This window comes from Macaca fascicularis, chromosome 6 (assembly GCF_037993035.2).
Source record: "Macaca fascicularis isolate 582-1 chromosome 6, T2T-MFA8v1.1".
Taxonomy (NCBI): domain Eukaryota; kingdom Metazoa; phylum Chordata; class Mammalia; order Primates; family Cercopithecidae; genus Macaca; species Macaca fascicularis.
The window spans coordinates 144,927,907-144,940,899 of NC_088380.1; the positions used below are offsets into that span (position 1 = coordinate 144,927,907).

General features: G+C 45.2%; 1 protein-coding gene across 3 annotated transcripts in view; it reads left to right on the forward strand.

The window, feature by feature from the left end:
• KDM3B (lysine demethylase 3B) overlaps positions 1-11,470 on the forward strand; it is an 86,665-nt gene extending 75,195 nt beyond the window's left edge. For all 3 annotated transcript variants that reach the window (XM_005557901.4, XM_005557903.4, XM_073994357.1), the window contains 7 exons: positions 424-514; positions 638-768; positions 1,415-1,534; positions 3,217-3,356; positions 3,640-3,816; positions 4,805-4,939; positions 10,071-11,470. In XM_005557901.4, the coding sequence (XP_005557958.1) occupies positions 424-514; positions 638-768; positions 1,415-1,534; positions 3,217-3,356; positions 3,640-3,816; positions 4,805-4,939; positions 10,071-10,151 (875 nt within the window). In that variant the 3' untranslated portion in view covers positions 10,152-11,470. The remainder of the gene's footprint in view (positions 1-423; positions 515-637; positions 769-1,414; positions 1,535-3,216; positions 3,357-3,639; positions 3,817-4,804; positions 4,940-10,070) is intronic.
• The last annotated feature ends 1,523 nt before the right edge of the window (positions 11,471-12,993 follow it).

Sequence of the window (12,993 nt, forward strand, 5' to 3'; positions counted from 1 at the left end):
GGGGTTTACAAGTCTGAAATAAAAGGTTAGTCTCCTAGGCCGGGCACAGTGCCTTATGCCTGTAATCCCAGCACTTTGGGAGGCCAAGGCAGGCGGATCATCTGAGGTCAGGAGTTCGAGACCAGCCTGGCCAACATGGCAAAACCCCGTCTCTACTAAAAATACAAAAATTAACTGGGCGTGGTGGTGGTCACCTGTAATCCCAGCTACTCAGGAGGCTGAGGCAGGGAGAATCGCTTGAAACCAGGAGGCGGAGGTTGCAGTGAGCCAAGATCGTGCCACTGTACTCCAGCCCGGGTGACAGAGCAAGACTGTCTCAAAAAAAAAAAAAAAAGAGGTTAGTCTCCTAAAACTTAGTCACTGTTGAAAATCGGACACCAGCCAAACCAGCAGATGTTTGTGGGAGTACTCTCTGTCTTCCAGAACGACTACGGTCAGAAGATGGGCAGCCAATGGTGCTCAAACTCAAGGACTGGCCTCCTGGGGAAGATTTTCGAGACATGATGCCAACCAGGTTAGTGACCTGTGGTGGTGTCATCTTCAGAAGCCATCACAGAGTAGTCACAGAAAAGTGAACTTTGTCTATTGGCTTTCTTCCCCTATAACAAGCTAAGTCATCTTTCCTGCACTTTTATAGGTTTGAAGATCTGATGGAGAACCTTCCTCTGCCAGAATATACCAAACGAGATGGCAGGCTCAATCTGGCCTCTAGGCTACCTAGCTACTTTGTAAGGCCTGATCTGGGTCCCAAGATGTACAACGCCTATGGTATGAGGGAGAGGCTAAAATTGCTCTTTTGGGGGACTGTTGTTCTTATTTCAACTATAGAGGGAGATCTGTGGTCAATGTCAGGTATAGAGATGATTGCAGGCAAGTGCTAGAGAAGTGAATAGCATCCAAGATAGTCTTGAATATGTTTACTTTTGTCATACTGGTTTTCATAACATCCATGTGTGCCCAAACCATAAACTTACATGTCTCCAGTAGTGAGGAAGTTTCATGTCAAAAACTCTACCTAAGGAGCCATATTCTTGAGTCTAAGAGACTTGACAAAATAATAATGAAGAGGTCTGGGTGCCATGCTACCCAGCCAGTGCTTTGTGAAGGCCAGTGATGACCTAAATCACAGTGAAAGCTCAGCTTTATCTCAATACGCCTAATGCCCGTATCTGTTTTGTTTTTCATGAAGAGATCGTTTTTTGGAGGTAGATTTGTTCTGTGTCCAGCGTCAATGAGAAATCAGTCTTAAAACAGTATAAAAAAGATGAAAGTGATTTCTTCATAAACAAATAGACTTCACTCTCCTAATTTTACTCATTTAAGAACACCCTTGAGCATGTTTTCAGATGTAGCGTTGATGTGGATTCTTCCGAATATTGGCCCTTCACCTTGCATATTTTTCTTTCTCCTTCAGGGTTGATAACAGCAGAAGATAGAAGAGTTGGTACAACAAATCTTCATTTAGATGTGTCTGATGCTGTTAATGTGATGGTGTATGTTGGGATTCCCATCGGGGAGGGTGCTCATGATGAAGGTATGCTTTCTAGAATCTGCTGCTTCAGGATGGTGAGGCTTTGTCTTGGGAATACAGTGTTGGGTGTTTTCATTCTTAGGGCCAGTGGCTTTTCCTTTTTCCTTTTTCTTTTTTCTTTTTTTTTTTTTTGAAGGCTGAGTCTCGCCTCACTCTATCCCCCAGGCTAGAGAGCAATGGCGCAATCTTGGCTCACTGCAACCTCCACTGCCTCCCGGGTTCAAGCAGTTCTCCTGCGTCAGCCTACTGGGATTACAAGCGCCTGCCACCACACCCGGCTAATTTTTGTATTTTTAGTATGGATGGGTTTTGCCATGTTGGCCGGGCTGGTCTCAAACTCCTGACCTCAGGTTATCTGCCTGCCCTAAAGTGCTGGGATTACAGGCGTCAGCCACTGCACCTGGCTTCTTTTTTCTTTTCTTAATCCCCTAGTGGCTTTTTCTTGTTTCTTCCAGGCCTAATGGGAAGTGGCCCAGTGGATGTTGCTAGGTAAAGGGGGAGGTTCTAGTAGAGAAGAATACCACTTTGCATATCTTTGACTAGAGTCTCTTTCTAGAAATGCTACCCTTTTCTACTTTGTAGCCTCACAAAGAGAAATGAAGGTCAGCTGTGGAGTGACAGATGATAAAGCCAGGACCTTCATAAAAATGAAGCACAAAAGTGATATTTTGCTGCATTTATAATTCCTGCCATCTTAGTGTTAAAATTAATACATGTTCATTATGGAAATTTCAAAAAAAGGGATACTTTTTTAAAAGAAAATAAGTAACTCAAAATCTCAAGGTTCAGGGATAATTTCTTTGTTTTTGTTTTTTTTTTTTTGAGATAGAGTCTCACTATGTTGCTCAGACTGGCTTCAAACTCCTGGGCTCCAGCATTCCTCCCACCTCAGCCTCCCAAGTAACTGGGCCTACAGGCAAGGCCACTGTGCCTGGCTTTACATTTGCTTTTTTTTTCTCTTCTTTTCTTTTTTCTGCAACCTCCACCTCCTGGGTTCAAGCAATTCTCAGGCCTCAGCCTCCCAAGTAGCTGGGATTACAGGCATGTGCCACCACACTCGGCTAATTTTTGTATTTTTAGTAGAGATGGGGTTTCACCATGTTGGCCAGGCTGGACTCGAACTCCCAACCTCAGGTGATCCGCCCACCTCAGCCTCTCAAAGTGCTGGGATTATAGACATGAGCCACCATGCCCAGCCTACATTTGCCTTGGATTCTGCACACCTGCAACATTCATGATGGTGTTTTTTAGGTCATTATAATAGACAAGCATTAGAAGCCAACCCTCTTCACTTGCCAGTGATGCTTTATGCTCTGTGGACTTCAATTCAGAATCCTAGTGTTTGAAGGGGTCTTGAGAACATATATAGACTCCATATACTTGTAGCGGAAAATAACCTGCAAGTTAAACATTAAGATATGGCTACACAGTTTAAGCAAAAAGTACGTGTTAAGGGGAAATTATACCTCCAAAAATGCTGAATCTCTAATAAGTAAGGAAGGTTTAATGTTGTTCTGTGTGTAGGGAGCTTAGACCGGTATGAATTTTGGTTCTTTGATTCTGCATTACATTATTCCAGAGATGGAGAAGAGTAAAAACTCAGTTTGTTTGAACTGGACATTTCGTTTCACTCAGTGGTACTGAAATGTCTGACTACACTGAAAATGTCATTTTGCCCTTTTCAGAGGTACTCAAGACAATTGACGAGGGAGATGCTGATGAGGTGACAAAGCAGAGGATTCATGATGGAAAAGAGAAGCCAGGTGCTTTATGGCACATCTATGCAGCCAAGGATGCAGAGAAGATCCGGGAGCTGCTCCGAAAGGTACGTGCCTGGGTGGGCTGTGCTCCCAGCTCACATATCAAGGGTCTGGATGCTGAGACACCCTAACTAGGGTTTCTCATGTAGAGTCCCTTGGCATTAAAGACGTGTTGGCCATGGTATCTCTGGTGGCAAAGCCCAAAGGCCTGAATCCATACCTAGAGGATGTTGACTAGAATAAAGTTTTGCCATCCCCACCCCATCTTAGGACATTGCTACAGCAAGTTGGATTTATACTGTCAATAATGTTTAATTTTCCCATCTTTGGATTTGATTGTGGCTTCAGGTTGGAGAAGAACAAGGCCAAGAGAACCCCCCTGATCATGACCCAATTCATGACCAAAGTTGGTACCTGGACCAGACCCTCCGTAAGAGACTCTACGAGGAGTATGGTGTGCAAGGCTGGGCTATCGTGCAGTTCCTAGGTGATGCTGTTTTCATACCTGCTGGAGCCCCACACCAGGTGGGTTCCTGCTTGGGGGTTGGGCTGGACAGTTCCATGGGCTTCTTATTTCTGTCTTTCTTGCTAATCTACCAAGAGATTTAAGTAGCTAGATCAGACTGATTTCTCTTATGCTGCAATTTATTTTATGCTTTTATTTTCTTCCTTGTAATGTTAAGGCTCATTTAAAAATTTTTAAACAGGGCTGGGCACAGTGGCTCACGCCCGTAATCCCAGCACTTTGGGAGGCCGAGGCAGGCAGATCACCTGAGGTCGGGAGTTCAAGACCAGCCTGACCAACATGGTGAAACCCCATCTCTACTAAAAATACAAAATTAGCCAGGCGTGGTGGCACATGCCTATAATCCCAGCTACTCAGGAGGCTGAGGCAGGAGAATCACTTGAACCCAGGAGGTGGAGGTTGCAGTGAGCCAAGATCGCGCCATTGCACTCCAGCCTGGGCAACAAGAGCAAAACTCGGTCTCAAAAAAAAAAAAAAAATTTAAAACAATGCAAGCTATTAAAGAAAAAGTGACAAGTCCTAGCTCAGCTACTTGTAGCATACTCTTCTTATCAATCCCCTTATCCTACTTTCCCAATCTAGTTGCTTTCCTCAGAGGTAGCCTACTGTTAACAGTTGGTGTATATTTTTCCAGAGCATTTTCTGTGCAAATACTAATGTTTTTATGTATTTTTTTTCCTTTTTTTTTTTTTTTTTTTGTGGTAGAGACTGGGTTTCACCATGTTGCCTAGGCTGGTCTTGAACTCCTGAGCTCAAGCAATCAACCTGCCTCGGCCTCCCAAAGTGCTGGGATTACAGGCATGAGCCATTGCACCTGGCCATTGTTTTTATTTATACATTTGCACTTACAGCTTTTCTGTGTTGTTATAAAAATAGAAATATTATACATATTTCTTAAGGTTTTTTTTAACTATATCATGGACGTTTTCCATATATTATTGAATCTCTAATGTCTGATATTTACCCTCTGCACTTTGCCCCTCGCAGGTTCACAATCTATACAGTTGCATAAAAGTAGCAGAAGACTTTGTATCTCCAGAACATGTAAAGCACTGTTTCCGCCTGACTCAGGAATTCAGGCATCTCTCTAACACTCATACAAATCATGAGGATAAACTGCAGGTAAATAACTCCTCCTCCTACCCCACTCTGTCTTCTCATTGCAAACTCATATACATTACACAGAAAGCACATTCTCCTTTCTGAGGGTATTCTCCGAAGGTCTAATTGTGGAGGAGAAATGATGCAGGGAAGAAGTTTGGGGATATGGAGTCATTTTAGGACGCATTTAATTGTTTTTTAGGCCGGGCGCGGTGGCTCAAGCCTGTAATCCCAGCACTTTGGGAGGCCGAGACGGGCGGATCACGAGGTCAGGAGATCGAGACCATCCTGGCTAACACAATGAAACCCCGTCTCCACTAAAAATACAAAAAAAAATTAGCCGGGCGTGGTGGCGGCGCCTGTAGTCCCAGCTACTCGGGAGGCTGAGGCAGGAGAATGGCGGGAACCCGGGAGGCGGAGCTTGCAGTGAGCCGAGATCGCGCCACTGCACTCCAGCCTGGGCGACAGAGCGAGACTCCGCCTCAAAAAAAAAAAAAAAAATTGTTTTTTAAAGTTTTTCTTCTTTTTTACAAAAATTAGCTGCGCATGATGGGTCATGCCTGTAGTCCCAGCTACTCAGGAAACAGGCAGGAGAATTGTTTGAACTGGGAGGCGGAGGTTGCAGTGAGCCGAAATCATGCCACTGCACTCCAACCTGGGTGACAGCAAAACAAAAAAAAAAAAAAAAAGATTTTCTTCTTTTTAATAGAATAGGGTCTATGTTGCCCAGGCTGGTCTCAAACTACTGGGCTCAAGATATCCTCTCACCTCAGCCTCACAAAGTACTGGGAATACAGCTGTGAGCCACTGCTTAACGTAACCATTTCTGTTGTGACAGTCCTCATTTCTCTCCCCTTCAGAGTTACAGTATTACTAGTGTTAGTAACTAACTAGACAGACCTCCCCAAAAGGTGGGAAAGGCACTATGGCAGTGTGTTCTAAGCATGTTTTTGAGAATAAATGTTGCGCCGAAGCTGCTTCTCATAGCAGATTTCTATACAGACTCAATTTCTTAGAGCTCTGCTAGGGATTACATTTCATGTCCCTAAGAACTGTATCCCCTTGTAGAGCAGAGCTGAACAATCAGATTAGGTTTCCTCTGCTCTTGAAATGGATTGGAATTTTAAGGCAGAATTTCATCATTAATACATTTAGATAGTTTAGTTGCATAAAAAGAACAAAGAGAACCGGGCACGGTGGCTCATGCCTGTAATTCCAGCACTTTGGGAGGCCAAGGTGGGTGGATCACGAGGTCAGGTGATCGAGATCATCCTGGCTAATATGTTGATACCCCATCTCTACTAAAAATACAAAAAATTAGCCGGGCCTGGTGGCACACACCTGTAGTCCTAGCTACTCGGGAGGCTGAGACAGGAGAATCGCTAGAACCTGGGAGGCAGAGGTTGCAGTGAGCTGAGATCGCGCCACTGCACTCCAGCCTGGGTGACAGAACGAGACACCGTCTCAAAAAAGAATAAGGAAGCAAAGTTCTCTAGGCTTTCACTGTGGCCTCTTTTTTTCTGGCATGCCTGTGGCTCAAGTGTATTTTCTTTGGTTGTTGATAGATCAGATTGAAGAGGTTTTTCTTTCTTTCTTTCTTTCTTTTTTTTTTTTTAAAGACAGAGTCTCTCTCTGTTGCCCAGGCTGGAGTGCAGTGGCATGATCTCGGCTCACTGCAACCTCCGCCTCCCAGGTTCACGCCATTCTCCTGCCTCAGCCTCCCAAGTAGCTGGGACTACAGGCGTCTGCCACCATGCCTGGCTATTTTTTTGTATTTTTAGTAGAGATGGGGTTTCACTGTGTTAGCCAGGATGGTCTTGATTGCTTGACCTTGTGATCCACCTGCCTCGGCCTCCCAAAGTGCTGGGATTACAGGCGTGAGCCACCGCGCCCAGCCAGAAGAGGTTTTTCTTAATTGCTGGTAGATTCAATCACTTTCAACTCTGAGTCTGATGTGCCTTTTCCTTTCTTTTCTTTTCTTTCTTTCTTTCTTTTTTTTTTTTTTTTTTTTTTTTTTTTTTGAGACGGAGTCTTGCCTTGTCGCCCAGGCTGCAGTGCAGTGGTGCGATCTCGGCTCACTGCAACCTCCACCTGCCGGGTTCATGCCATTCTCCTGCCTCAGCCTCCCGTGTAGCTGAGACTATAGGCGCTCGCCACCACACCGGGCTAATTTTTTGTATTTTTAGTAGAAACGGGGACCTTGTTAGCCAGGATGGTCTCGATCTCCTGACCTCATGATTCACCCATCTCAGCCTCCCAAAGTGCTGGAATTACAGGCGTGAGCCACCGCACCCAGCTTCTTTCTTCTCTTTTTTTTTTTTTTTTTTTTTTTTGAGACGGAGTCTTGGTCTGTCGCCCAGGCTGGGGTGCAGTGGCACAATCGCGGCTTACTGCAACCTCTGCCTCCTGGGTTCACGCCATTCTCCTGCCTCAGCCTCCCGAGTAGCTGGGACTATAGGCGCTCGCCACTACGCCTGGCTAATTTTTTGTATTTAGTAGAGACGGAGTTTCACTGTGTTAGCCAGGATGGTCTCGATCTCCTGACCTCGTGATCCGCCCGCCTTGGCCTCCCAAAGTGCTGGGATTACAGGCGTGAGCCACCGCGCCCGGCCTTTTTTTTTTTTTTTTTTTTTTTTTGACAGAGTCTCAGTTTGTCACCCACGCTGGAGTGCAGTGGCATGATATTGGCTCACTGCAACCTCCACCGTCTGGGTTCAAGCAGTTCTCCTGCCTCAGCGTCTCAGGTAGCTGGAATTACAGGCACCTGCCACTGTGCCCGGCTCATTTTTGTAGTTTTTTAATAGAGACGGGGTTTCACCATCTTGACCAGGCTGGTCTTGAACTCCTGACCTCATGATCCACCTGCCTCGACCTCCTAAAGTGCTGGGATTACAGATGTGAGCCACCCTGGCTGGCTGGTTTTGTTTTTTTTTTTTTTTTTTTTTTTTTGAGACAGGGTCTTACTCTGTCGCCAAAGCTAAAGTGCAATGGTGTGATCTTGGCTCACTGCATCCTTCATCTCCTGGGTTCAAGTGATTCTCCTGCCTCAGCCTCCTATGTAGCTGGGATTACAGGCATGCGCCACCACACCGAGATAATTTTTGTATTTTTTGGTAGAGACGCGGTTTCACCATTTTGGCCAGGCTGGTCTTGAACTCCTGACTTCAGGTGATCTGCCTGCCTCTACCTCCCAAAGCGCTGGAATTACAGGAGTGAGCCACTGCACCCAGCCAACCATAAAGTTTTAATACAAAGTATAATCAACATTGGTTTTTGTTTGTTTATTTATCAAGATGGAGTCCCGCTCTGTTGCCCAGGCTGCAGTGCAGTGGCGTGATCTTGCCTCACTGCAACCTCTGCATCCCGAGTTCAAGCGATTCTCCTGCCTCAGCCTCCCGAGTATCTGGGGATTACAGGCACACGTCACCACACCAAGCTAATTTTTGTATTTTTAGTAGAAACGGGGTTTCGCCATGTTGGCCAGGCTGGTCTTGAACTCCCAACCTCAGGTGATCCGCCTGCCTCGGCGTCCCAAAATGCTGAGATTACAGGTGTGAGTCACTGTGCCCATGCAACATTGGTGTTTAGATAGAATGAGAATATAAAGGTAACATGTCACCTTACCCATAACACCTTTCCTTGAGCTAGGGATGTTGGGTGTGTGTCTGCAGTCACAGCCACTCAGGAGGCTGAAGTGGGAGGATCACTTGAGCCCAGGAGTTTTGAAGCTATCGTGACCTATGATCGCCCCACTACACTCCAGCCTGGGCAACAGACTCTGTCTCTTTATTTAAAAACAAAAAACAGGCTGGGCGCAGTGGCTCATGCCTGTAATCCCAACACTTTGGGAGGCCGAGGTGGGCAGATCACAAGGTTAGGAGTTCAAGACCAGCCTGGCCAATATGGTGAAACCCTTGTCTCTACTAAAAATACAAAAATTAGCCAGGCGTGGTGGCGGGCGCCTGTAGTCCCAGCTACTCAGGAGGCTGAGACAGGAGAATCGCTTGAACCCAGGAGGCAGAGGTTGCAGTGAGCTGAGATGGCACCACTGCGCTCCAGCCTGGGCAACAGTGTTAGACTCCATCTCAAAAAAAAAAAGACCTCTCCTGACTACCCTGTTTAGAATAACAACTCCTGCTCCAGCACTCCCAGTCCCACTTTCACTGCTTTATTTTTTCTGGGGTGTGTGTGTGTGTGTGTGTGTGTGTGTGTGTGTATATATATATATAATTATTTTTTTTTAATCTGTTACTTAACCCTACTAGAATGTAAGCTATTTAAGCTCTATGAAGGCAGGAATTTTACTTTTTTACTCAATGCTTTTCCTTAGCACAATGTCTGACACATAGTAGGTATTCATAAATCTTTGTTGAAGCAATGCAAAAAAATTAATGGAGAATAGCATAAGAGGGACTTGGATGCCCATGAGCCAGCTTAAGAAATTACAGCACACATACATATACATGGTTGAAGCCCCCATGTACCCTTCCCCTTTGCATTTCCCCACTTTTCCTCTGCAGAAATAACCTCAACTCTCTTGTCAGCCCTTTAAAAGAAAACTGTCTTCATTATCTTCACTTTAATATGCCTGTTTACTTTTTTCAATAACTTTTATTGTGTGTTCCAATTTCACAGGTAATATATCCAAATCAGAAAACATATAAGCACGAAGAGAAAAAATAGGCCATAATCCTGCTTTCCACTCTTGTTTTAATGCATCCTTATTAGCTGTAGAACCTTAAGGAAGCCTCTTAACTATATAAGGAAGTAAATTTCTCCAGGTGTTCACTGTGGCCTTAGTTTCCTCAGTTTCTCCTCTGTAAATTGGGCGTGATAATAATAGAACCTACCTCATAGGATTCTGGCAAGGATTAAGCGAAGGTCCACATAAAGAGCTCAGCAACATCGCCTGCCCAGGACATAGTAAGCACTTAAATGATGGTGATCAAATAGCCTTTCACATAACTTCAGTATTCTTTTTTGAGTACAGACCTTATGCCCTATGTGATTTGTAAATGACTGTGGGGATTGATACAGGAACGCACAGTCCTTGTTGGGAGTTTCCCCACTAAACCAGTAGGCTTACAGTCAAGGTAGAACATACATTTGCATGGGGCTGCCGTGAACTGACTTTGCTGTTTACCCTTTCTAGGTGAAGAACATCATTTACCATGCAGTGAAAGATGCGGTTGGCACCCTCAAGGCTCATGAATCCAAACTGGCAAGGTCCTAGGCATGGAGAAACTCCAAGCTCCCCTGCGAAGCAGGTCTTTCACTCACAACACTTACAGGGAACGGCAGGGCTCTTTGCTGGAGCAAAGGCCCTTCACCCGGAGCCAGTGTGGTCAGTATTCCAAACTCTCCAGCCACTCTATTCTACGCTGCCTCAACACCGAAGGTTGACACAGGAAAGTCGTACTGTTGACACACACAGTTTGAGACTCCAAGCCAAGAGTGCCACATCCTATCCTGTGGCCTTTTGGAAATCCGAATTGCCTGAACATGGCGGGGCTTTCCTGCACATTCTCCTGATTTGAGATTCATGGGCACACCTTTCTTTTCTTTTCTTCTTGTGCCTAGTTAAATGGGAATGTGTTTGGAGGTAGGGGAAATCACATAACTGGTACAAGTATGGGGTAATTGCTTAAACATGCCTGGTGGAAGTCTGATAGCGTCTCTGCACGTGACCTCTGACAAAGCCCATCCCAGGAGACGGGGTGAAGCCATTCCCCACACTCTCCTGTGAACACCGGAGTCTGGCTAGACCCAGGGAGAACCCACTGCTTTTCCCAGGAGGCTCCAGGATTAGGAAATGTGTGTATTTAGTGAAAAATAGGTTTGTAGTGAAATAGTTACTATTTCATGAAAGTAGATATTTTTAGAATTTTTGAAATACCACAGTTGTTTTCCTGGATTATGAGGAAAGGCACATTACATTTAGTCTTCCTTTCGATATAAAACTCTTTGAAGAAATATGATTTTTAGAAATCAGCTACCCATTATAGCACAAAATCAGCCAAAGCAGAATTTTTTAAAATTGGCTTTTTTAGGATTCTTTTAGTTTCTCCCCCTCCCATCTTAGTCTTACCTTGAGGGAACAGTCCTATGAGAAGGAACTTTGTCACGTCTGAGCTGTGGTGTGTTCCCCGTGTGTGTACAACACTGGTGACTCCAGGAACCATTTTCACCTATTACCGGTGTTCCCTGGGGACTCCTCTTAACGTTTCCAAATGGGAAGGACAGTTGATTTCCAACATGAGGTTTTTTGTTTTTTATCCAGAAATATTTTCAGCAAAACCTTCCAACTGAGTGGAGTCTGATTAAGGATTTATTTGAAAATGGTGGAATTCATTGGCCCATAGGTACATTGAAAAATGTATCTCTCTCCAGCTGTACTGTAGTGCCCTGCAGGCTGTTTATATGTTCACAGTTACTTTTTTTTAAAAATAAAAGTCATTTAATGTAGAATACTTTTAATTTCACTTTCTGTATTTTAATTTTGTTGAAGGGCTGATTGGGATTTCCATGTTCTTATTAAAAATCTAACAAATCTTTTTGGAGTGGACTAAATTATTTGCATACCAACCCTTCTAAAATCAGCATTAGATTGGGAGTTGGGTTGGAGGTGGGGGATTCGTTTTCAGGTCTTCATAACTGTGCTACACCCAGATATTTTTCTTTGCTTGTTGAGGCTGTGCCATGTTGGGAGAAGGGAAATTGCTAGGGTGAGGTTAGTATGGTTTGGGGAATTGGGGGGAAGGGGAAGGGGCCACATGAGTTAGAGGGTAGGAAGAGAGACATGTTTCCCCATACTTCATGCTCTGTGAATGGAGTGGGAAAGGTGGGGTCCTCCCTTCCTGTGGCAGAGTCTGGGGGGAAGGGCCATTGTGTGTGGTCTCAGCAAAGTTGGACAGTCTGTGGTGGGATTCTTAAGCAGGTGGCCTGGCTGCCCACATGTAATGTGCGGCCATAGATCCACCTTAGATGGTGGGAGACACTCATGTGGGTTTTATCAAACAGTAATTAAAGTGTTCCATTGTGAGGTGAGAACAGACTGCATTCCAATTAGAAGAGGCTTTCTGGAGAGGAAGTTGTGAAGAATAGCAAGAGGGGTTATCAGAGGCTGCTTCTCTGGAACCTTTTGGGAAACATCTTCCAAAGTGTTTGAACCTGGAAATATAATTTATCAGGTTAGAAATAGACCATTGTGTGGTTCAAGGATACTGAGCTTGAATAAGACCATGACTCTTTGAAATACACAGTTCTGAATGTGTCCTTTCAGCCCGGATGGGCACAGGTTGATGCTGTGGTCACCCGAAGGATTACACCTCAACATAAAGGGTAGAGGAATGCTGAAGCTTTAAAATGGGACAGGAAAGGAGAGCAATAGGGCTGGGGGGTTGGTGGATGGTGGGAAGTTGGTTGCTTTACTGAAGGTCAGGAGGCAGGCTAGCCTACATTCTGGATATAAATGTCTTTAGAATCAGGACATTCACTGCCACTAGTGCTTGCTGATGGGGGTGGAACTGGAGCCCCAGAACCCTCTCCCAGCCCCTCTGTTTGAAAAGAAGGTTGACCCTTTGTTGTCAGTAACCACATTGAGAGCATAAAGCTCTGTTCCCCTGCAAAGCTAAGGAGCTGACAATGTGAAAAAGCAGACCAGCAGCCCAGTGACTCACACCTGTGATCCCAGCACTTTGGGAGGCTGAGGCGGGTGGATCGCTTGAGCTCAGGAGTTTGAGATCAGCCTGGGCAATATTGCAAAACCCTGTCTTGACAAAAAAAAAAAAAAAGCTGGTTGTGGCTTGGGCCTGTAGTCCCAGCTACTCGGGAGGCTAAGGTGGGAGGATCACTCAAACCCAGGAGGTGTGCTGAGGTTGTGCCACTGCACTCCAGCGTGAGCGACAGAATGAGACCCTGTCTCAAAAAAAAAAAGACGGATCTGGCCAGGGGAGATCCTCTTTCAACGGGGGTGAGAAGGAGTGGGGTGAACAGGTGCGGCTGTACCTGTGAGTCAGGAGCTCAGGTGGATGTCTCCAGGGCCTGTGATGAGGAGAGTTTGCTAGTCAGCAGTT